General features: G+C 60.5%; 2 protein-coding genes and 1 long non-coding RNA gene across 5 annotated transcripts; 2 read left to right on the top strand and 1 right to left on the bottom strand.

The window, feature by feature from the left end:
• CCDC71 (coiled-coil domain containing 71) lies at window positions 1–10,475 on the bottom strand. Of its 3 annotated transcripts, none has more exons than XM_075713867.1 (2): window positions 10,439–10,475; window positions 1–7,857 (listed from the first exon to the last, which is right to left on the bottom strand). In XM_075713867.1, exon 2 carries the CDS (start codon window positions 7,794–7,796, stop codon window positions 6,603–6,605), a length of 1,194 nt encoding a protein of 397 aa, XP_075569982.1. In that variant the 5' UTR covers window positions 7,797–7,857; window positions 10,439–10,475; the 3' UTR covers window positions 1–6,602. The 3 variants fall into 3 exon arrangements, 1 of the variants encoding a protein (XP_075569982.1); XR_012831195.1 differs by lacking the exon at window positions 10,439–10,475 and having other exon boundaries at window positions 692–712; window positions 844–8,888; XR_012831196.1 differs by lacking the exon at window positions 10,439–10,475 and having other exon boundaries at window positions 698–712; window positions 924–8,888.
• Window positions 10,476–12,066: 1,591 nt separating this feature from the next.
• Window positions 12,067–14,895, top strand: LOC142593989 (uncharacterized). The gene is made up of 3 exons (XR_012831216.1): window positions 12,067–12,242; window positions 12,655–12,787; window positions 14,429–14,895. It is a non-coding gene; the product is annotated as an uncharacterized LOC142593989 (long non-coding RNA).
• A 1,695-nt stretch (window positions 14,896–16,590) lies between these two features.
• KLHDC8B (kelch domain containing 8B) lies at window positions 16,591–19,935 on the top strand. Its single transcript, XM_075714375.1, has 5 exons — window positions 16,591–16,963; window positions 17,818–17,982; window positions 18,201–18,425; window positions 18,691–18,792; window positions 19,739–19,935. Exons 1-5 carry the CDS (start codon window positions 16,591–16,593, stop codon window positions 19,933–19,935), a joined length of 1,062 nt encoding a protein of 353 aa, XP_075570490.1.
• Window positions 19,936–23,289: the final 3,354 nt, after the last annotated feature.

Here is a 23,289-nt window from a genome sequence, read left to right as displayed (position 1 = left end):
GCGGTTCTGAGCACCATTTTACTGAAGGGCTGGACACCTGCTAGGACTTCATAACAAAAAGTTCACTTCATTTAAGAAAAAAGACAGTCTGGTTTTTGTCCCATTCCCTCCAAAGAGCGGAATAATACTAACGCTGCCTTTTCACTAAACAATGCCATTCCAAAATATACAACACTGAGTGTGGAGCAGCCCAGCCTCATATTAAACATTAAATATTAATATAGCTTCGGAAACATTCTACACAAACAAATGAAACAGTAAAAAGTTCACTCAAGAACAAGATGGTCAGTTGTTGTAAATTCACCATACAAAAATTTGTTACTCGCCCTCCCGCAGGCTGCAGTTGCTGCTCCCCGGCCGTCACTCAGGACCCCCAAACACTGGGGGATGCCCAGGGCCGAGCCGGCGGCGCCGGTCCCAGCCGGAGCAGGTCGGTGATGCTGCGGCGTGCATCCCTCAGAGCGGCTGCTGTGCCTCTGCTCGGGAAACGCTACTCCTCAGGAGTGCTGCACCGGGAACCAGGCGGAGGGAACGGCGTCACACACCGTGCCTTCCCCGCCACAAACGCCTACTCGTTTCGTCCCACAGCGTGGCAGAGCAGGGGCAGGAGGGGAGGTATTTCTCGGGGTAGCTTTTCAGCACCTTCTCTTTTACAACAGCACCGTGTGCCTGACTGTGCCTGTGGGAATCACCAGACTCTCACAGGGGCTGCCTATAGCAACAGGAACGGAAAGGGCTAATTAAGACAAGAAGGAGACAGTCCCAGATGATAATAAGGCCTTTAAGGGACTCCCCGGGGCAAGGCCTAATTGTCCCACAGGGGAAGGTATTTCAGATGCTCACCGGAGCCCTGTGTGGGCGTCCAGAGGGTACAAGTTAGCAGGCATCGGGGGGAGCGGGGGGCAAGGCAGGAAGTGGCTTACCTTCCCCGCAGCCACCGGAGCAGGGCCAGTTTGTGCAACTGATGAAGGATGGAAACCAAGGGTTAGGAGGGGCACGTGCTCCAAAAGGGCACCCCCTCGCCTGTGCCCCAGAGCCTGCAGCACCAGTGCCTGTGCAGTGCTGCCAGACGGCAGGACAGGTTCCGTCAGCCGGGCAGGGACAGAGCGGAGGAATTGCTACCGGTATGCCACAGACCTGGCTCCTCCGTTTGCAGATCTCCTCCTGAAGCAGAAGCTGGCCAGCCAGGCGTTGCTGGTGTCTTTGGTTTTCCCCTAATCCCAGCTTCTCGCTTTTTCACCAGACCTCCTCGGTCTTCCTAAGCAAACTGAGGGGTCTGGCCTCAACACCACAACTTTGGAGGCAGCAGCTGCCAAGCTGCGAGTGCTAGCACAGTCACATCTACAGACAGGGTTCACTCAACACTCGGGGCTGGCTCTCCTGCCTTCTGGGACAAGGTCTCTGCTCCTTCAGCCAGCAAGGCACCTGGCACTTCCTCATGGCACACAGCTCCACACAGGAGCAGACTGCAAGGAGAGGGAAACCCGAGCATGGTGCATTCTAGCACAGAGCCCTGAACGTAAGGTCCTGGGAGCAACCTGCCCTGCTGCCCCTCTCCACAGATGGTGCCAGCCCACCCAGCTCGCAAAGCCAAGATCTGTAGCACCGTCGAGAAGGTGTGAGGTGCCACAGAACAGCTGTCCTCTCCTCAGGCCACCTCAGCTCCCAGAAAGTCATCCCCGTCTGACCACAGGAGCAAATGGGCCAGTGCCATTTTGAAGACTGAAACAGAAACTGTCATTTCCACACAAACCCACCAACCTGCTTGAGCAGCAGATGCTCTACACAGCTTGGCACCAACCCTGCCAACCATGGCCAAAACAAGGATCCTGCCACCTCAACCTGTCCTCCTGCCCAGGAAGCTACCCAGCTCGCATCACACTGTCCAGCTGCAGCTGAGACGAACCTGCCCTCCATCCCCACGCGTCCCTTGTGCTGTGGCCAAAGGCCCAGCTCCCAGACAGGGCAGGGAACTTGGACCCAAGGGGGAGAGCAGCTGGAGTGGCTGCACCCCCCAACATGCTGGCAAGGTCTGGCCATGATCACAGCACAAGTCAAAACTGAAAGGGCCCGAATTCTGTGCTCAAGCCCAAAATCCAAAGCCCCCCAGCCCCTCCTGCCTCAACTGGAGCCGGGAGACTTCCACCAGTTCCACTGGTGCAGAAGTGCTGCTGGTGTGCAAGGGGGGCCCAGAGGACACATGGCAGAACAGGGGCAGCTGTGGAGCAGGGCTGGGGAGCTGGGTGCGCAGCATCACCTACCCGTGCTGTTCTGCTCCAGACTTCCCTGCGATGCTTTTAGCTGGCAACGGGCTGAACTCTGTGCAAGGAAACACCAGGCAACGAGGGGTCTCAGCCCACCGCCCCCCGGCCCTGTCAGCGTGAGTGCTGCAGGCTGGGCGGGTGATGCCCTGGTCTAAGAAGTATCCAGCTAGGTGAGTGCTCACGATGCTCCACAGAGCACGCCTCCTCCTCGCACTGAAATACCACTAGTGGGCTACAAAACAGGAGTAACAAAATAATCCTTTCTTATTTTGCAGAAAAGTGCCTAAGAAATTCTGTACAAGGATCTGGCAGCTGGCTCTGGGGGGGACGCAAACAGTTTGGAAGCAGCAACACCACGCTACATGGCTTGCAGGGAAGAGGCCAAGGAGAAACTTCTCCAACTGAAAGTAGTGGCAGAAGGTGAAATCTGATCACAGTGGACATGAACTTCAAAACATTTGTACCAATTAACAAAGTGATTTCAACTGGTATCTGATGTCAGCTTCCCCTTCAGCCGCCTGCCGGACGAGCTGCTCTCCCCACGGACCTCGCTGACGGACATCTGAAGCTTGCAGGAAGCTCGAGGACCTTGTCTGGTGGAGGTGAAGCATAAACTCTTGCTTCTTGGCAGCTGAATAAAAGGAGAAATGATTTCCACAAACTCAGAACAGCCCTTTGACCGCTGGCTGAATCATTTCTCAAAGTGACAGTGGCACAAATCCATGCGGTAAAAGCATTCCTAAGAGACTCTCCAAAGCTCTCTGCTGTCATGGTGCCCAGGAACAGCATAGGCCAGGTTAGGCACTTGGATGAATTCAAAGTGACTAATACAGAAACAGGTCTGAACAACCTGCATACAACACGCTCAGCAGAGACCACAGCACTCCAGGCAAAGCACTTCTATGGGCCCTGCCAGTTACTGCTGTGCAGGTCCCTGGAAGGCAAGTGTTACTCTGCTGTCACAGAATAACATAGGGTGGAGGAAGATCTGTGGTTAGATCAGGTCTTAGGCAGGTCTGGTTTGATCAAACGTTTCATCTTCCCTAAACACCAGACAGCAGCATCCACAGCACCCTCCCTTCTGCAGCCTCCTGAACATCAGTGTCGAAGGCCTGGGACGCCAGGAGCACCCGCACCCAGCCACAAGATGGACAGCAGAGCCAACTACCAACAGGCTGCAGGCACCCCGTCTGCCAGCACCGGATTCCCTGGGAACAGCCAACAGGCAGCAGCTGCCGACATTGGCACCAGGGGCTGTAAAGCCCCTGTGTGAATAACAAGCTGCAATCCTTCCGGCCAGGTTGCCAAATCACCCGCGAGGGGCAAGAGGAGACATCAGGAGGGCAGAGAACTGAGCTCCAGCACTGCCCAGTAGCTCAGGGGCCCTGCAGTCTGTTAGAGGTGTGCAGAAGAGCGGAGACAGACTGGACTGATGATGGGCAAGTCCCTGAGCACAGAGCTGCAGGGTGCTCGCTTTCCCAGCAGGAGCCTCAGTGACACAGAAGCACTTCTACTGCTTGCCTCTCCCTGCGGAGCAGAAGACCTCTTGCTGGTGGCCTGGGAAAGACACCAGGCGAGCTGTCACCACCAAGCATTCACAGAACTCAGCTCAGCGCCTGGAAAGCACTAAGGCAGTATGTTCTGCGGGATGTGTTAAGCAACAGTACAAGCCAAGTCCTTGACTGGCAAAGACCCAAGGTGTGAAAGACAAGAGGTGATAGAGAAGAGTGGGGAGGCAGGCAGCAGTGCATCTGGGAGAAGAAACATGGCAAAGAGGAGGGATGCAGCCCGATAAGCTAGCCTCAGGTGCTCAGCTTCCTGTTCAGGCTGGAGGAAAAGCAACCTCGACCCGAGTTCAGCCTTGTTGATGCACGGTTGTTTTTCCCTCCGGAGGCCAGGCGCTCAGCTGGGATGTCTGCGCCGCACGAAGAGGCTCCAGAGACAGCTCTCGGTGCCCTTATATGGGGCTGGGAACAGGGGAAGCTGCCGAGCAGCCTGTCAGACAGCGATACCACAGGCAGGAGTTCAGAGCCCTCCTCGGGAAACAGCCAAAAAGAGAAACTCCGGTGCAAGACTTCAAGACCTGGCATTTGAGAGCGTGGGAATGAGAAAGGTCTGAAGGATGGGAACAAAAGGGACAAAGCAATTTTTGGCCGGTTAACAGTGATGGAAGATCCCTGTTCATCCAGCATCATGTCAGGACAGGGAACTCTCTGCCAGGGCATTTTAAAACACAGAAGTAGAAGAAAATATTTCCTCCTCCTCTGCAGCCAACCAGCGGCATTCACAGGTCAGTCTCAAACACTGCAAGTTATGATCTCTGACAGCAGCTCAGATATGCACAGTAAAACCACACAGAACCCGAGTGCGATTCAGAGCCTGCAATCATCCCCTGAGGGAGAACCTCCACCCTGCCCTACCTGGGTGAGGGGGGAGAACCCTGGCTGTGCCTGGGGACACCCAGCTTCCCTGCCCTCTCACTCCCTCATGAACCTCCTCTCTCCGCTCCGTGCCGTGGTTTTTCTCTCTGAGCTGGTGATCAGATGCTGACCCCTTTTACAAAGCGCTGAAATCAAGCCAGGTGCTAGGGAGGGGCTGAAACGTAAGGAGCTGGGGCTGGGGCTTCCCAAGAGAGCTCATCCCTTCAGCCAATGTCCACAGAGATTAGTAGGTCAGACAACTGGTATTTCGAGCTGGTGAGAGAATGAGTGGATTACTGGCCCACCACTGCAGAGATCTGAACATATGGCAGCACAGAGCCGGGCCAGACACTGCTCCCTCTCCCCAGGCCGCCAGGTTCTGCTTTTGCAGTATCCCAACGGAGATCATCAGAGGCCATCCCTCCCAGGTGACAGCTGCAGCACCGACCGCTCCAACGCAGTGTTTCTCCTGGAGCCTGCAGATCCCTCCCTGCGGAGAGCAGACCCAACATCCGCCAGCGCACAGCCTGCCTATCCATCCGACAGCATGCCCCCGGCACAGGAAGGCTAACGCAGCCGTCTGCAGCCGTTCCGCAGTGCCTCCTGGGGACGGGCAGAGCCTGCACTCTGGGAGCTCTCACACTTGCCACACACCTTCTCACAACATCCCAGACAGCACAGCAAAGCTGTCACCCATCACAACATGGTGCCGATCTCCCCTCCTACTGCTTCACCCCCACAAACTGACAGAAACAAACTCTCCATGTTTAAGTGCTGGCATATATCCTTCCACTTTTCTGCTTTAATTCAGGCTCAAATATCCCACTGAGCTCTGGAACTGGCAAGATGTATCTAATACATTCAAATACAGCCTGTGTCTTCTCTACCAGCACCTAGAACATGCTCCCAAAACATCCAGCAACAGCAAAGCAATTACGTGGTGGACAGGACACCTTACGCAGTTCTTATTAACAACTCCAGCCCTTCAGCTCTAACAGTCACAGTTCATGTTCTACGTTTGCACCTGGGGTAGAGGAGAGCGGAGCAACACTGGGTGCTGAGGAGAAATCGCTCTTTGGAGGCAAATCCCTACCATGAGTTCAGAGCTTCTGCTACCAACAAACGGAGGAGGCACCTAGAGAGGTCAGGCAGACTTGCAGGCAACAGCCCTGTAACGCTCCCCCACCCTTATGCAGAGGTAATACCGAAAATACGATTAAAACTATAGTCAACTATCAGCTGGTAATTCTCCAAATTGCTTGGCAGTTCTGGAGACAAACAAGTGGCTATAACTCTGCCTGCCTCTGAGCTGCTCAAGAGAGCCCAGAACAGACTGTCACAACACTCAATCACAAAGGAATCCTGGCACCTTTCAACAAAAGACTGGCTGAAGGGGAGGGGGAACAAAAGCTATCAAACCCAATCCCAGAGGGATGGAGGAAGTGCATCTTCCCACAGTTCCTAGGTGATATGCACATATATGGATATATAGATATATAGATAATAAAGTTATAAAATTTGATCAAAATAAAACCAGTAAATGTACAGCTTGAAAAAGAGCAATATCACAGTGCATCAATGTCATGAGAAAGTCCCGTGTTCTCCCCCTGCACGAGAGCGCAGCCTGCCACGTTCAGAAGAGCGCCTGCAGGAAGCGAGCCCTCCGACCTGCTCGGCTCCCTGCAGGCGAGAGTCACCGTCCCGCATTCCCAAAGCAGGTTTTGTATTTCTGCAGTCAGTTCTGCATAGCAGTGGTAGACAGGCAGAAACAGCGCGAGAGCAGGCTGCTCCGTCTGCAGGTTAGTCGACATATTGTCACCAGGCACCAGAGATCCAGAGTCGCTCTTAAACTTCTCCATGCTCTGGTGCCGGGCTGGTATTTACTTACTTACAAAAAGAAGTGACAAAGTGAAGAAACTCAGGGAACGCTGTGAGAGTGGGACAAGGGCTGAATTCGGATCACGGGGGACAGGTTGACCCTAAGAATCTTCTGTGCTCTCCTCCTCACTTCATCGTCAGAAGAAGAGGTGCCCACCTTGATGGCCCGGAATTTCAGCAGGTTGAAAGTGCTCTGAGCCCGTCGAGATTTATTTCGGACAGGAATGGTATTTGCTTTCTTCCTCTGCGGTGCTTCTCTTGCCTCCGTAGCTCTTCTCCTCTTCTGTCCAATGCTCTCCCGGTAAGTGCTGCTGTCCTTCCACTCTGTTTTTCCCACCAGTGGTTCCTTATTTTTGATTTTCAGGGTCTTGGACTGCGGTGCTGTGGTGCAGTCCTGAGACGAGCTGCCTGTGACTCTCCCGTTGAGGACTCCCGAGGCTTTGCAAGCATTGCTCTCCTGCAGCACTCCACCCTTTGGCCCCTTCAGAAGACTTAAAGCAAGGGTGGCAGGATCCGGTGCTTTGTTTATCAAACGCTTGTACCCCTTACCTTCTGTTATTTTAGTGGTTTTGCCTGAAGAAAACTGCCTTGGTGGACTCGAAGCCTTGAGGAGTTTAAGGTCCGAGGGCGAGATCCCAAGATGCCCTCGTGTGTACTTGGACTCCAAACAGGATGCAGTAGTTTTCAGCGGCACCAGAGCTTCCAGAACCACCGACAGTCTCATGGCTGGATACACGTCAGGATACATGTTTGTAGAGAAGCCTACTGCCGTGGCCTTGGATGTGCCAGACCTTGTCTGCTTCAAGGAACTCAAGAGGAGATTTGTGGAATCCCCTTTAGAGACGGGCTGAGTGGAGACTTCCGAAGAGTTCACCGAAACGCTGGTGGCTGAAGCAGACACCTTTGCCACAGCTGCGGTGTTTCGAGCCGGGCTCTTAGCAGACTCGGCGGCAGTGGCGCAGTTGTGTGGGGTGCTCTCTTTTGCTTGGCTAGGTGTGTCTGCCGTGCACGAGCTGTACCCGTACACATCCTTACTCCTCAGAATTGTGGGCTGGTAGCCCTCCTCCTTCAGGCCCTGAATGAAGGCCACCAGCTGGGTCTCTGTGTCCGAAAGGTCCTTGGACATAGGGTTGAAGACTCGGAGGGCTTCCTCCAGCACTTTCTGTCCTGCAGAGGAAATTCTTGACCAGGAATGGACAGCTTTTTCTTCCACATTGTTCACTGCAATATTCATGGCATTAGGCAAGCGGGCACTTCAAAAAGGTCCAAATTACTGGAAAAACAACCCTTGACACCTCAAAAGGAGAGAGAAGATAGTTAGCTCACAGCAACTGAAATCATCTTGCATTTTTAAGCGGGGACCTGAAACCATCAAGCCCAGGCATGACTACTCACAAACACTGGGTCAGAGTCTGGGCATAACCCAAGTTAGAAGCATCATCAAGACAATCCTGCCACTGATTTATCTCTGCAGTCAGACTAAAACATTTCTTGCAGAAATATGCTCAAACCTAAACAAAGATTTCAGGCAATCCCATCCAACCCATCCCAGGATGAAAGGTTCCAGTGGTTAACTCAGTGAATCTGTAGCTCGTTTCCAGTTTGAGTTCGACACACCCCAGCTTCGGGTAACCAGATCTCATTTTCCCCTGGTAAAGCAGCCCTTCCTTGAACCCTCTCCCTGGGCACACACCGAGAACATTGCAATCGAGCCACCTCAACACTAAGCAGCCTGAGCACTTCAAATCTATCCCAGTGTCACGTTCAATTTTCCAGCTTCCTAATTGATTCTGCTCAAAAATTGATTCTGAGTCCCTGCCAAAGTTGCAGCATCCTCCTGAAGACCTGACAGCAGAGCTGGAGGCTATTTCAGTTGTGCTTCATTGATGCCGAACGCTGTGGCAAGGCAACATTGCTCCTTGCTGTTCCCTTGTTTGAACAATGGTCTGCAACTTGCTGTCACAGCAAACTGGTGTTGATCCAAGGGCACTCGCTGCCAAGTGAGGAGGAAGCAGGAAATTCAAGCAGGGCGGCATGAAGGAAACACACATCACCGGGGCCAAGTGTACAATGGCCTGAGGGACAACACTTGGATCATGCTCAGGGCACTACACAGCTGCCTGCCCCGGGCAAAAGCACTACTTATTGCTTTAAAAAAAGAAAATAAGCACCGAAGAACAGTCTAGGCAGGACTTTGTGATGCACCCGGGAGAACTCCGATCCTCTCACGCTGAGCCGGCGACCTTGCCAGCTCCACAGCTGGATGCTGCACCAAGAAGTTATAAAATCTTTAGCTTCATTGACACCTCTCAAAATAATAATGAGGGTTCAGCGAAAAATCCATTTCAGGGAAATGCGGAAGGTGTCGGAGACACCATCGGAGAAGGCAGTGTGCAGGAAAGCAAGCTGTGATGGAAAAGTTAGCGCCTGAGCAGACAGAGCAAGGAACTACTCATGTCCAACATTCCTCCCAAAACTCCGGTTTCACCGCAACCCTGGAGCCCGGGATTGCCAGCTCCGGACCGGCGCCCCGTGTCGCTGGCGGCTGCACAAGCAGGGAAAAGACAGAGCCAAAAGCAGCCGCAGAAGGGGAAGCACAGGTCAGCGGGGGGGGGGGTAACAGCCTCCGCATGACAGACTAATCTCTGTCAAGTGTTCTGCAGACGTCACGGCAGAAGAGGGATTTGGAGGAGGATAATGCAGTTGCTCTGCGACACGCAGGGGATCTCCCACAGAGGAGGCGAGGCAGGGAGGGAAGCGCTCCAACAGAGCCATGGCCGACGTCATCGGCCAGCGGTGAGATTTGCCACCTCCAAAGTGAACAAGTGGTAACAGGCGCAGTGAAGTCAGCAAGGATGGAAAGCTTAATCCCGAGCTGGTAGAGAGGGAGAAACACAACTAACAACGTGCGCTCAACAGGCTGCTAAACAGATCGTCTTCTGCCAAGAACTTCAGGCTGCAGCAAGCCCGGGAACAGCCAGGACACCTTAAGGGATATGCTGATATTGAACGGAGAGGTTGTGACATCTCAGCGGGGACAGAAAATCTCAACACTGATCCGCCCAGTCTTGTTTTGTTGTAGTAGGAGCGAAAGCCGGCCATAAGCAGGCACACCCCCAGACAGTCTGTCCACCCAACAGCAAGTTTGTTCATTTGATACGCTAGCGGGGGACGTGCCCTGGCTAAAGTGCCACGGGGCCACAACCCACAGCGCTCCTGGCACGGATGCAAAGCGCTGGCAGGACCCTCGCACAACGCTTGAGCAATGCCAGGCCCGGCTGCGCGGGCGCGGCGCTGGAGGAAAGGGCTCTGCAGCACTTCTCCGGGCGCGCCGGAGGGGCAAGCAGGCTGCTGGCAGGGCCAAGACGCGGGGCTGGGGCAGCCTGGGGAGACTGAGGCTGGCGTGGAGACCCGAGGAGGGCTCGGTGGGGGCCGCCGGGGCAGGCAGCCCCCCGGCTCTGCCTCTCCTCCTGGCCCACCCCTCGGTGGAGGAGATGCCCCTTCCCGAGCGCCCGTCCCTCGCTCCCCTCGCACACCCCTCCCCAGGCTCGGCTCGCCGCGGCCCGGTAAGGAGGGGCCGGCGGGAGCCCTGGCCGGGCGCCCTCGGCCCGCCGGCCGGAGGAGCCCCGGGGCGGGGAGAGCCGGCCGGGGCCGGTGCCCTCCCTACGGGGCTGCGGGGAGGTGATTGGTGCAGACAGCGGGTGCGGCCCCCCCGCTCGGCCCCGCGCCGGCTCCCGGGCCCGGGGGGGCGGGGGCCGGGGCGGGGCCCTCAGCGCCGCGGCTCCGCCTCCAGCGCCCGGGGGCCGCCCCGCCGGGCGGCTCGGCAGCGCCCTCGCCCGGGAGCGCGGGGCCCGGGCACCGCCGGCCCCAACCTACCGGCCGCCGCCAGACCCGCACCCGCCGTCGCGCTGCGACCGCCGCTCCAACATGGCCGCCCGCGGAGCGCCGGAAGCACCGCCCACTTCCGCTTCCGGCCCCCTTCCGCGGACCGGGGCCACGCCCACAAACCACGGCGCGGGCTCGGCCACGCCCCTACCCGCGGCGCCCCGGCCACGCCTCCTGACCCCCACCTCCGCCCCCGCCGCCTTCGCGGTGACCATGGCAACGGCGGCCCGGGCGCCGGTGGCGGGCGGTGCCCCGCGGCGCCGCACCGGGCCGGCAGGGGGCGCCGGCCGGCGGAAGCGGCGCGGGCGGAAGCGGCTCCGTTTCCAGGTAACGGCGGCCGCGGCCGGGGCCGGTTCCGGTGGCGGGGCCGGTTTCGGGGGGCGATGAGCGGCGGGGCCGGGCGGCGGCGGCTGGTGCTGCACGTCGACCTGAACAACACGGTGGTGGCGGCGGACGCGGTGTCGGGGCAGGGCCCGCGGGCGGCCCTCAACGCCTTCCTCAGCACCGTCACCTGGGGCCGCGCCGGGGCCGCCGGTGAGCGCCGGGGCCGGGGCCTGCGGGGGCCGGGCGGGCGGCGGGCGGGGCGGCGGCTGAGCACCCTCCTCTCTCGCAGGCGAGTGGCAGTGGGCGAGCGATCGCCCCTCCCTGGGCCCCCCCTGCCCCGGCGCCCTCAGCTACTACAGCCGCCACGGCCGGGACCCCGCCTTCACCGAGGCGGGCCCGGGCCAGTGCTTCGGCGGCCTCCACGCCCGCTACCTGCAGCTGCTGGAGTGGCCGGGCCGGCCGCACGACGTCTTCTCGGTCCCGGGGGAACCCAGCAAGCGCTACCACCTGATCCTGCCCGCCTTCTTCCGCCTCCTGGACAGCCTGCACCGGGATGGAAGGGCGTTCGCCGTCGTCTTCAGGACCTTCGGCACAGACCTGCCCCGTGCCCTCCAGGCCGTCAGCTGCGCCCTGGCCGGGCAGCACCCCCAGTTCCCTGCCCTGCGGGATGTGGCGGTGAGTGGCACCCCGAGGGCCCGGCGTGCGGGAGAAGGGCAGCCGGATGGCCTGCACAGAGCTCCCCACATCAGGCTGCTCTTGAGCCACTTGGCCATACCACTTTTAAAAGCACCGGCTTCTGCGGAGAGGAAACACAGCCAGCTTCTCGGGAAGAAGCTGTTAGCCAACGGGGAGCACGTGTGCGTGTGGATCCTGGGTGGGAAAGGTCTCCTCTCGGGGTATCCCGGGTTGGACAGAGCATCCCTTCTGCCGGAGAGGGGACGCTGCAGCAGAGCGGGGCTCCCTGGCTCAGAGCCGATCGCAGCCGTGCTCTGCCCCTGGCAGCACGCTGGGCGGGAATGCTGGGAACAAGTTTCAGAAGCTGCTTTGGATGTTCCTCTTGAGTGTTGACAGGGAACAGAGATTGAAACGGGGGTGGTGTGCAGCTAGGAGGTCATTCCTTTCCATCCCTGGGGAGGGGATGATTTTTGGTTGAGGGGGTTCCACGCCTCTTCTTGTCTTCTCCCCAGCGCCGTCCTCCCACACTGCGGTGGTGGGGAGTCTCTACCCTGCTGCTTGTTGTCTCTGCCAATGCACAAAACAACCTGTCTGCTTTGGAAACTGTTTCTCTCCTCCTTTCTGTGGTCCTGCAGCTCCCTGTGGACCTCACGCCTGGCCGGATACGCTGCAGCAAGCGAGAGGTGGTGCTGACAAGGGGAGCAGAGCGACTGGCCACTCGGGAAGATGGAAGAAAGCTTTATGACTACTTCAGCAACTTTGAGGGAATTGGAGGCTTCCAAGACCACTTTGACTGGTGAGAAACACGGCACTGAGGAAGTGGATTCGGCATTTTCTCCTATCCTGTGATTCTCCAAGCTTCTCCCAGTCTGGGATAGCTCCTAGTTTTGAGGTCTTTAAGTTGTTACTTACGCGCTCCCTGTTTTGCCTGTGGGCATCCTGATAGGGCTCTTGCCTCTTTCCTCAGGTCCCCATTCCCTGGTGTACCTCCTGCTTTTCTCTAAACATCCCCTGATTTGCTGCCTCAGTGCAAAATGCTTCTCTTTCACAGGAGGCGGCAGCAGGCAGAGGGACAGGACGGTCTCTGTCCCACTTCCCTGGCTCAGAGGGTTGCCCTGAGCCCGCGGTGCAGCCTTGTCTGCCTTTACCCAAAAACTGTCACCCTCTCCCTCCCCTAACACTGCTCCTTGTCCCACTTGCTGTTTCAGGTGGGCCAGAAATAATTTCTCTTCCCGGGGTGGGAAGCCCCTGTGGATTGACCCCCACGATCCCGGCGTTCACCACATCTTCATTGACGACAACATCCGGCTGGACGATGCGGACACCATTGTTCATCCCCAGGTAGGCGGCTGAAGGCCCCTCCTGCACCAGCTGCCTGCGCTGGCGGGTCTCCACGGTGAGGTCAGGCACATTTTGTCCCCTTTGCATGAGTGTGAGCCTGCAAAGGGACACCAAGGCGTAGCCCCGGCGTCGCTGCACCCTGCGCCAGCGGCGTCGGTGGTGGCGATGCGCGGGGCTGCCCTTGAGGAGGGTGAGATCGGCCGTCAGCAGAGAACAGCAGGTGCTGGCTGCCTGCGCTCACTGCCGAGCACCTCTGCTCTGCCGGGGTGAATCAGCCCTGCTCCCGGCGGCAGTGGCAATGGCAGCAGGCCAGCCAGCCTCAGCATGCGTCTGCGGCTCGTCTGTGGCATCGAATTGAAAGGGCAGTGTTTGTGGTGGAGCACGCTTGGAAAAGGGAACGTTTATGCAGACAGAAATGCAGCTGGCAGTTGGACAACTGTTGATGCTCGAACAAGAGCTGCAGCTCCACAGGCGAGCCTGAACCCCTGCCCGTTTCCATCCAGGAGGAGACAGCAAGGCGGGGGGAAGTGGCAGCAGCCGGTGAATGGTCAGCAGCATTTGCCAGGCAGCTGGGGAGTGGCAAGGGATGGGGTGCTGGTCGGATATTCCCTTCCATACAAGCTCCCTTGGCTCGTAGCTGGTGGCAGGAGTTGTCACTGCCCAGAGCAGACCTGTCGGGAATAGGCTTTGGTCTGTGCTGTGCCCGATTCAGGTGAATTAATGTGGACGGCTCTGCTGAGAGCCCGAGGCCCCTGTGCGCAGCAGCTGCTGCCTGTGCGTCTGCAGCAGCCGGAGCGTGGCTCACACAGCTCCACTTGCTGCATTTCAGCCTCGGGCTGTTTCCCTGATCAAGGAGCTCTTCCTTTTGCCATCTGTAGCCGGCATGGCTGGTTGGTCGGGCTGCTCGGCTTGTCTTGGGGCAGCCGTGCAGCCAGCCCCAGGGCTCCCCCGACCCAGATCAGACAGGCAGGACCAGGTTTTGGTGGCAGCAGACCTCGCCGGGGTCTGGGCAGCAGCCGAGCGTCTTGCCAGCAGACCTCATCCCCGCTGCCGGGACTTTGCTGTCCGGCCGCCGGGATTGGTAGGTAGGATGCCAGCTTCCCCTCCTCTTGCATCGCCAGCTCTGCAGGGCTGTCCCTGTGTCGGTGACAGTGACAGAGCAGTGCTGGGAGGGAAACAGATTGCCAGGTGGCCTTAAACAGAGCTGTGGTTAAGATCAGGTGAAGTCCTTGTTCCCTCCTGTGCAACAGGCTGTGGCAGCCAAAGGAAGAGCTGTTGGCAGAGGTTTTCCTGGGGTCAGCTGCTCCGCAGAGCCATTTTCTTCCAAGCTGTGTGGTGTGGCCCGTTCCTTAGGGGAGGCCCAGCCACATGAGTGATGAGGTGGTTCGGAGCCAAAGGGGCCTCGTGGGAGGGAGGGGAAATCTGGAGAAACTTCACCTTCTACTGCGGGAGTGGAGATGGGAGCCCCTGCCCTCCGCCACCGACCCACAGCCAGCATGAAGGCGCCTGGCCAAGGAGGAGGGCAGGGTGCACACCAGGTGTGCGTGCTGCTGCCAGGCGCTGCGTTTGTGCCAGGCACGGCCCTGGCACCGCTGCCCACGGAGGGTCCGAGTGCTTCTGTGCGCTGCTTGTTCCCTGCAGGTGTTTTCGGAGCGGGGCAGCAGCAGCCCCAGGCGTGCTCCCACCTCGGAGCTGTACGACGTTTGCCTGGTGCAGACCGACCTGCTGGAGGCCATTGCCGACGAGGACTATTTCCTGCGCTGCGTGAGGAGGTGCGAGGAGAACTATGACCGCTACCTGGCCGGCACAGAGAGGGACACCCCAAGCCAGCCGTGGGATGGACAGTGATGCCACCTCGCAGGGACGAGGGGCTCTGGACCCGGACACCCCCAGCCTCCTGCTGCACGCAGGCAAAGCCCCGGGTTGGGTTTCTGCTTCGAGCTGTCCCCTCTCCAATGTGTGATGTGCCCGCTCGCTCCTGCCAGGAACCTCCGTGCCCAAGCACAAGTGTCCTGGGAGCTCGTGTGATGGGATCCCTGGAGGAAACGGCTTTCTTTTCCTCGTTAGCGCTGTGGGGAGCTGCCTGCCTGGCTGGCACGGCAGGGGCAACGCAGGCGGCCGCGCTAGTGTTCACACCTCCCTTCCCGCTCCCACACCGGTGGCTGGCGCGGAGCAGGTGCTGGGGTAAGCGTGGCATTAGCGGCGGCACGCCCCATTGCCATTTGCGCCGCGGTGTTCTCCCCGGCAGAGCTAGCAATGCCGTGTCACTTCTGCCTGTTTTTAAAGCAAACCTTTCTAGCTCGTTTCTGGTGTGAGTTTCCTGCCTGCCCTCAGCTCTGCCTGTGCTGGTGGCTGGGAAGCGCCTTTCCTGGCGTGTTCGTTCGCAGGGCTCAGCCTGGTGGGGACAGAAGTGACGGCGGAGGGTTTGGCACCCGTGGGCACCTTCTTGGTGCTGCCGAGAGACCCCGGCGAGGTCGTGCTCGGAGTAGGGCTGAGCTCACACTCTGTCCCCATCAGCCCCGCAGTGCTGATGGGCAGGGGCTCCTCTTCAGCCCCCGACGGCGGCTTCTCAGCTCCGTGAGCCCGGTGCTGGGGCGGCTGCGGCGCTGGCAGCTTTGGGGGGTGCAGAGCCGGGGGCCCGGCTGCCGCCGAGGGCTCTCTCCAGCCCCTCTTCCTGCGGCCGGGCGAACGGGGCAGGGGCACGGCGGGCCGGCAGCGGCACCGAGAGCCCCGGGAGGGCCGGGCGGAGGGGAGCGGGGCCCGGCGGGGGGGCCGGGGCGGGCGCGGCGCCGCCCCCAGCAGCGGCAGCGGGCGGGCCCGGCGCGGGCGGCGGCGCGGAGCGGCGGGGAGAGCGGCGGAGCGGGCGGCGAGGTGAGCGGGGCCGCGGTCCCTGCCCCGCTGCCGGCAGCGGGGAGCCCGGGCCCGGCGGTGCGGGGGGTGCGGGCGGGAGCCCGGGGAGCGCGGCGGGGTGCGGGGTGCGGGCTGTGCGCCGGCAGCCGCCGAGAGCAGCGGTCCGGTGCTTGCGGGCTGCACGACGGGAGCAGGAGCCCTAGGGGGTGCTGGCTGTGTACCGGGAGCCCCGGGGGGTCTGGACTGTGCACCGGGAGCCCCGGGGAGCGCGTTCTGAGCCGGGAGCCCCGGTGGGTGCTGGCTGTGCACCGGGAGCCTCGGGGTGCAGGAGCCCGGTGGGTGCTGGCTGTGTACTGGGAGCCCCGGGGTGCAGGAGCCCCGGTGGGTGCTCGCTGTGCACTGGGAGCCTCGGGGGGGGTACGGGCTGTGCACCGGGAACCCCGGTGGGTGCAGGTTGTGAGCCACCTGCCCCAGGGGGTTGCTGGCTGCTCACCAGGAGCCTCAGGTTGCGGGAGCCCTGGTGGGTGCTGGCAGAGAGCCCTGGGGAGTGGGAGTCCAAGCGGGTGCAGGCTGTGCACCAGGAGCCCCAGAGAGCAGGAGCCCGGGGTACGGGAATCTTGGGGAGCGGGAGCCCCGGTGGGTGTGGGCAGGGAGCCTGAGGAGCGGAAGTCTCGGTGCATGCCGGCTGTGCATTGGGAGCACTGGGGAGCGGGAGCCTGGGGTACAGGAGCCTCGGTGCGTGCAGGTGGGGAGCCCTGGGGAGCAGGGGGCTGTTGCACTGCTGAGGGGAGTCCGCTCGCTGGGGCCGGGGGGAGTGGAGGGTGCCTGGGCACTGACTTGGGTGCTCTCCCCACAGGAGGCAGTGAGCAGAGCCGGGCCAGCGCCAAGCCAGGCCGGATGGGCGGCACGGCAGGGCCAGGGCCCGGGGACCCCCGGGGCGGCTGAGCTGGCCCATGGCGGCGGGCGCGGGCGCCTTCGCATGGGCCACCTTCCCCGCCATGCCCACGCGGCGCGTGTACTGCAGCGCCGCACACCACGACGGGCAGCTCTTCGTGCTGGGCGGCTGCGGGGGCAGCGGGCAAGCCCTGGGCGCCGCTGAGGTCCTCGACCTCCTGGCCCAGCGCTGGACCGTGCTCCCGCCGCTGCCCACGCCGCGGGCTGGCGCCGCCGCCCTCGCCCTGGGCAAGCAGATTCTGGTGGTGGGCGGCGTGGACGCGGCGCAGAGCCCCCTCGCCTCTGTTGAGGTCTACCACGTGGATGAGGGCAAGTGGGAGAAGAAGGCGGCGCTGGCTCAGCCCTCCATGGGCATCTCAGCCGTGCAGAGAGGTGAGGGCTGGGGAGAGGGCTTGGCTGCAAGTACTGCAGCCAGAGAAGTGGGGATGCAAGGGTCAGGGATGCTCAGGTGGGATTTGAATCCCACTGCTGCTTAGGATGCAGCACAAAGATTTCCCCCAGCAGCTGGACTTGCTGCTTAACGGCAGGGTCATGCTCCTGCCCCAGCAGCCCCATTACAGCCCAGGGCTGGGCAATGCGGAGCCCCTCTGGGCACAGGAGCCTTCCCCGGCTGCCCTGGCCGGGAGCCGTGATGCGGCGGCTGAGCGCCCTGCTCCAGCCCGGCTCAGCATGCTGTGCGCCAAGCACACTGTGATTCCTGCCCAAACTTTGCTGAGCAGCCTCCGAGCCTTGGCACAGCCTGGCAGCCCGTGTGCTGGGGGCTGGGGTTGGTGCCATACATGGTGCCCATGTCTGTTCCCTGGCTGGGGACGCCGTGGCATGGCCCCGGCTGCAGCGGGGTGGGCAGGGCAGAGGGGCCGGCAGGGCAGCGGGCAGGGGTGCTGGCCACTCAGGGAGCGGGAGCAGGAGCAGGATTTGGCAGCATGGCTGTGTTGCCATGGTGTCTCCAGGGAGATGGTACTGCCGAGAATAATTAGAGCCGATGGCCTTGTGCTCTGCTCTGCGCCTGATGGATGGGGCAGAGAGGGGGGGCAAGGGGGTCCCAGCGGGGTCGCGGCACTGCCGGCCTCAGGCCTGGCCGTATTCACTGTCCCCCGGCCACCCCAGCGTGGCAGCTGGCTGTGGGGCTCAGGAGCACCCGTGCTGCCTGCCCTGGAGGGTGCAGGGGGGCTCCCAGCCCCACGGCGATGCCCATGAATGTCCCCACCTCACCGCCTCTTTTGCAGATGGAGCTGTCTACGCACTGGGGGGAATGGGTGCAGACACTTCTCCCCAGGCGCTGGTCCGCGTTTACGAGCCAGCAAAGGACCACTGGCAGCCCCTGCCCTCCATGCCCACCCCCTGCTACGGGGCCTCTGCCTTCCTGCAGGGCAACAAGATCTTCGTCCTGGGTAGGTGCTGCTGGGGCCAGCCGAGCATCCCGCCCCATGCCCCTGCCCTCTCCCTCCGCTGCCTCCCCGGACAGGGGGGTGACCTGGTGCACCCCAGGGTGGCTCCGTGTTGCCCTCCTACCCCACCGCTGCAGCTGGCAGGCCCCATCCTGCTTGCTGAGCCCACCGATGGTGCCGGCTCAGGGCGCCGGCAGCCGCAGCGTCTCCTCTACGCACAGGGGGCCGGCAGGGCAAGCTGCCCGTCACCGCCTTTGAGGCCTTCGACCTGGAGACAAGGAGCTGGATGCGCTACCCCAGCGTGCCCAGCCGCCGCGCCTTCGCCGCCTGCGCCATGGCCGACGGCGTCGTCTTCAGCCTGGGGGGGCTGCAGCAGCCAGGGCCCCACAACTTCTATTCTCGTCCCCACTTCGTCAACACCGTGGAGATGTTTGATCCCACGCAGGGTGAGCTTCGTGTCCCTGGATGGGCTGGGAGCATCCCCTGCGAGTCCAAGATGCCTCCCTGGGTCTTGGTGAGGGGTGTCCGTGCCCAAGGGACACAGTTCATCTGGGCTCTGAGCATCAGCCCAGCGCCTTGCACCCATGGCGGGTCCTGCCCTGCATTCCTGGGGTGCCATTAGCCTGGGTGTCTCCTGGCCTTGGTGTGCAGAGACGTGGGCCCCACGGAGAGGAGCCCCGGCAGGCGATGCTCACACCCTCTCGCCCCCAGGTGCATGGAGCAAGCCAAGCCGCGCCGTCCGCATGAGGGAGAAGAGAGCCGACTTCGTAGCCGGCTGCCTGGGAGGAAGAGTGGTGGCCATGGGCGGCCTCGGTAAGGCCGGGGGGAGGCATGTGGCTGTGTTCCTGTCCCCGTCCTTTGTGGCCCATCAGTGACCTGTGTGGTGGCGGGGAGGTCAGCTGTGCAAAACCATGGTGGTACTGCAACACCCTCCGCAGCCGCGTGGCCTTAGCTCTGCCCTGTGTCCCTCCTGTGCCCCCTGAGTGCTGGGGGGACCCTACTGCCCTGCCCCACAGGCTGCCCCCGCTGAGACGCTTGCCCCTTTTGCCCCCCGGCCAGGCTTTCCCAGCTCGGAGTCCAGCATGCCGGGCTCACACAGCCCATGCTGGCTCAGCCCCACCATGCAGGGCTGCAGCGCCGCATCCCTCTCCCAGGAGAGCTGGGAAAAGGTTAACGCTGTCACTCAGCAGCGGGGATGCAGCAGGGACGGCTGCCTGGGGAGCCTGGCGCCGGCCGCAGCACCCCCAGCCCTGCAGCGAAGGCTGCCAGACCCTGCCGAGCTCACCCAGGGCGATGCTGCAGGGCAGGAGGAGGTGCTGGGGAAGGCGAGCGGTGCTGGTCGGATCCCTGTGGTGCGGCATTGCTTCCGAGCCCTGCTGGGGCTGGAGCTGCCCTCCCTTATTCCCTGGTGATGGCTGCAGGGTGCTGGTGCGGGGGCAGAGCCCCCAGTGCGGCATTGGTGCCAGCAGCCCTCCCGTGGGGATGCCGCTAATCCTCTTGTGCCCCTGCTAATTGCCTCTGGGATCACAGAGCCCCCAGTGCGGCATTGGTGCCAGCAGCCCTCCCGTGGGGATGCCGCTAATCCTCTTGTGCCCCTGCTAATTGCCTCTGGGATCACAGAGCCCCCGCAGCCCGGGGCTTGGGGACCGGCCACCGCTGGGGGCTCTGGCTGGGGCATTAAAGGCATGTGAAGGGGCAAAGGCAGAGCCTGGGGTGCGGGGAAGGCTGGGGGGGGCTGATGGTGTCCCGTCTCCCACAGGGAACCAGTCCTGCCCGCTGGACTCGGTGGAAGGGTTCAGCCTCTCACGGAAGAAGTGGGAGCCGCTGCCCCCCATGCCCACTGGCCGCTGCTCCTGCTCCAGCTGCCCGGCACCCAGCCTGCTCTTCGTCATCGGCGGGGTGGCCCAGGGCCCCAGCGGCGCCGTCGAGGCTCTGTGCCTGCGCGAGGTGCCCTGAGCGGGGCCCCGGGGACCAGCCCCGGCTGAGCACCAAGTGCCTGAAGTCGGGGACAGGGTGTGTAAGCGCCCGTGTGTGTGGGTGACCCAGCTCCAGGGACATGATGTCCCATGACACTGGGCACCAGAGCAGCCGCAGTTTCTTGCCATGCTTCAGAAACCCCTCTTGGTTCTTGCACTGCTGCGGCAGCGGAGCCCAGGGCAAAATCCTGCCTGGCGGGAGGACCGTGGCCGGCGGCACGGAGGGAGCAGTGGCAGCAGGACTGTCGCTGGCCGCACTGCCCTGTCCGGCCCCGTCTGTGCCGCGGCGTGTCCGTGCCGTGTGTGTAGCAGTGAGTGCTGTGTCGTCGTAGACCCAGTCGATGTCTCATGTAGCACAGAGGTGCCCTGTAGCTCAGTGCCTAGGAGGTGATGTAGCACCTTGAATAAATGAAACACATGGAATTTTACTCTGCTGGAGTCGTGTCATCCCTGGTTATCCTGCCCCAGGCAGGGATGTGCCGCAGCCTGTTGGGAAAAACTCCTCCCAAGGGAGAGCCTGGCCAGCCCTTCCCCAGTGGGGCCCCGTGCCATGGGGCAGGGATGGCTCTTGCTCCTTTCCACACTGCCAGGATGAGTGGAGCAATGCAATGTAGGGATCCGGCCCTCCTTTTGCAGAGGGAGAGCTGAGCAGCAGCTGCCCTGCCTCGGCACAGCCTTGCTGCTGCTCGGCCTCTCCTGTGGGCAAAGGGGCTGCGGGGGGTGAAGGCAGCAGCAGGAGAGGGGCTTTGTCGGAGAGAGCCAGGGTGCGAGAGCAGGCAGGGAACGGTGAGGGCTGCCAGGATGCTGAGAAATAAGATGCCTAATGATGGCGGGGCTCCTGGGCCCCATCCAGCACCACAGCCCTGTCTCAAAGGATAGAGCATGGTCTGGAGCCTGGGAGAGACAGATCCGGCTGTGTCCAGCTCTCCTGGGCAGGAACACCACATCCCCCGCTTATCGATGCTGGGACAGGAAGAGGAGGTCTGTACCGGTGGTGTCTGTGGGTGGATTTAGGGATGCACAGTGAGACCAGTGGGGGAGTGACCCCCCGCAATTGCCCAGTGCCATGGGCTCACCTGAGCCTCGTTGGTCTTGGCTCCATGTAGAGTCACGCGCCCCAAAGCACAGAGCAGCAGTCGCAGACGCAGGCGAGGGATTCGATCTTTCACTGAAGCAACATTAGAAAGATCTCACAGGTCTGGGTAAATATCAAGCGCGGATGCCTGACCTTTCAGAGAAGACAGCCGGTGCGATCCTCGGATGGGTAGCAGGGCCAGAGATGGGAGGCCAAGTCCTGGCAGCACCCGGTACGCCGCTGGGGCAGGCTGCGCCGTCTGCCGGGGGTGTTGTGGCATGGGGAAAGTTGGAAATGACTCAGAAAAGAGCATCCACAAGATGTTTTCGGTGTTGTGGCCCCATTCCCTCCACTGCCTGCCCGGAGCGGTGACTGCGGGGTCTGTCCCAACATGCCGCCTGGCTGTTTGCCTGCATTTTGGGAGGAACATCCTGGGATACCTGGGCTGGCGGTACCTCGGCTGAAGCCATCCCTGCATCCACCTCTGGAGTTGCCATAGAAACCACCGCTGCGCCAGAGCCAGAATCAACAGGGAGCCCCGAATTAGTGCTTGAGCTGTACCTCAGCAGCTGGGGGGATGCGCCAGCAGCTGGGGAAGGTCAGCAGCTCGTGCTGTGCCGGGGGGGCTGGACAGAGGGACCCCCTCCTCTGAGCACAGCGTGGCTCCAGCTTTCTCCTATGAATATTGCAGCGGCTCCACATTTTCACAGTGCTCCCTGACCTGCGCTCAGCCCTGGTGGGCTTTTCCTTCCCGCGGTCCTGGGAGGTGACAGACCCCTTGGTGCCGCCGTGGGCTGGGGTACCTCCCCCCAGCCTGCCAGCCCTTTCCAGAAACCACTGAGGCACATACATAATAACTTCACTCTCACCAAAACTTTAGTCACAGGGGACCCTAAATCACAGAGCTGCATTGGAAACGCAGACCTGATTAATAAGCTTTTCCCACAGGACCATCGCATGGACGGGATAAATCAGACGCTGAGTCACCAGCAAATTGACATCCCTGCATGCCAACTTCGCATCTTTCCCTGCTGCTGATGGGGTGCCTGGCACTGCTTTTACCAAATTCAAGGCAAGAGCTGGGAGATGCTGGAGGGGGAAGCTGCGGCTCGGGAGCCTCTCACTGTTGCATGTCCCTGCTGCAGTGGTGTTTCCGGCAGCACCGGTGCCCAGCCCAACGTGGCCAGTGGTCCCTGTCCCACAATGGGTTTGCCCCTTTTTTGGCAGCACCTTGCCTCATGCATGCAATTGCCTGATACATCAACCCACTGCAGCGCCGTTTGGCTTGGCTACTCCACCCAAGGCGAACAGAAATCCATGACCTCTCCTAAAAGTGTGGGTTTCTCATTCTTTTCTATCTCCGCTTCTGGGCACAGGCCAGGATCCCATCCAAACGAGGGGAAGAGAGTGGCCAGGATGATGGCCAAGGACATCTCAGGGTGGATGGAGAGATCTTCAGGCAAAGGGATGATGGTCCTGACCACCCTTGGAGGCTGACACATTATTAACTGAAGAGCTCCCGTGAGTTTCTAATGAAATGCACTACGAAGGAAAAAAAGTTGAGGGACATACCAAATATATTGCTGTCTATCTCCTGGCAGCTTCTGCTAATTTTTACTAAATGAAAGGCTTCAAGTATCTGGCCACACTCCCTAATGCTAGAAGCGCAGTCTGTTACTTCAGATATAAGGAGAGCTACGAGCCAGCGCCTGGCAACGTGGCTAATCTCCCCGGAGCGTGTTATGGATGGGGAAGACTAACTGGAGGTAGCTGTCAGACCTATAATTAAAAAAATGTGTTTCTTTATAGAAATTTCTTTCTGTTGTCAGGAGAGATGGAAATACAAAAATCTAATTTATCATATTCCACAAACTCGGTAGACGCTCAAACCAGAAAGCTCCAGCCACACCAGAAATAGGAATAGCTCTGTATAATAACCTAAAATAACATGCCAAGCCTTATCACCAGTGCACAAAGCACTGGCAAATCCTTTCCTAAGGGTAGTAGAAGTGCTGTAAATGGGTACAGAGCTCTACAGTCTCTTCTGAAGGGAGTTCTGGGCCAACTTTGCAATTATGAGCAATAAAATGATGGAAAATCACCATTTATGATGCAGGGCCATATAAGACCTGGACGCACAGCAAGGCTCTTGGCAGCAGCGCCATGCACTGGGCAGTACAACAGAGCTGTAGGCAGTTCAAGAGCAGAACAAGGCTTTTATTTACTCAACAAGCGCAATAAACGTTAATGTTCCTGTCA

The sequence above is a fragment of the Pelecanus crispus genome, chromosome 7 (assembly GCF_030463565.1).
Source record: "Pelecanus crispus isolate bPelCri1 chromosome 7, bPelCri1.pri, whole genome shotgun sequence".
NCBI classification, from domain to species: domain Eukaryota; kingdom Metazoa; phylum Chordata; class Aves; order Pelecaniformes; family Pelecanidae; genus Pelecanus; species Pelecanus crispus.
This window is presented reverse-complemented; position numbering and strand designations above follow the sequence as displayed.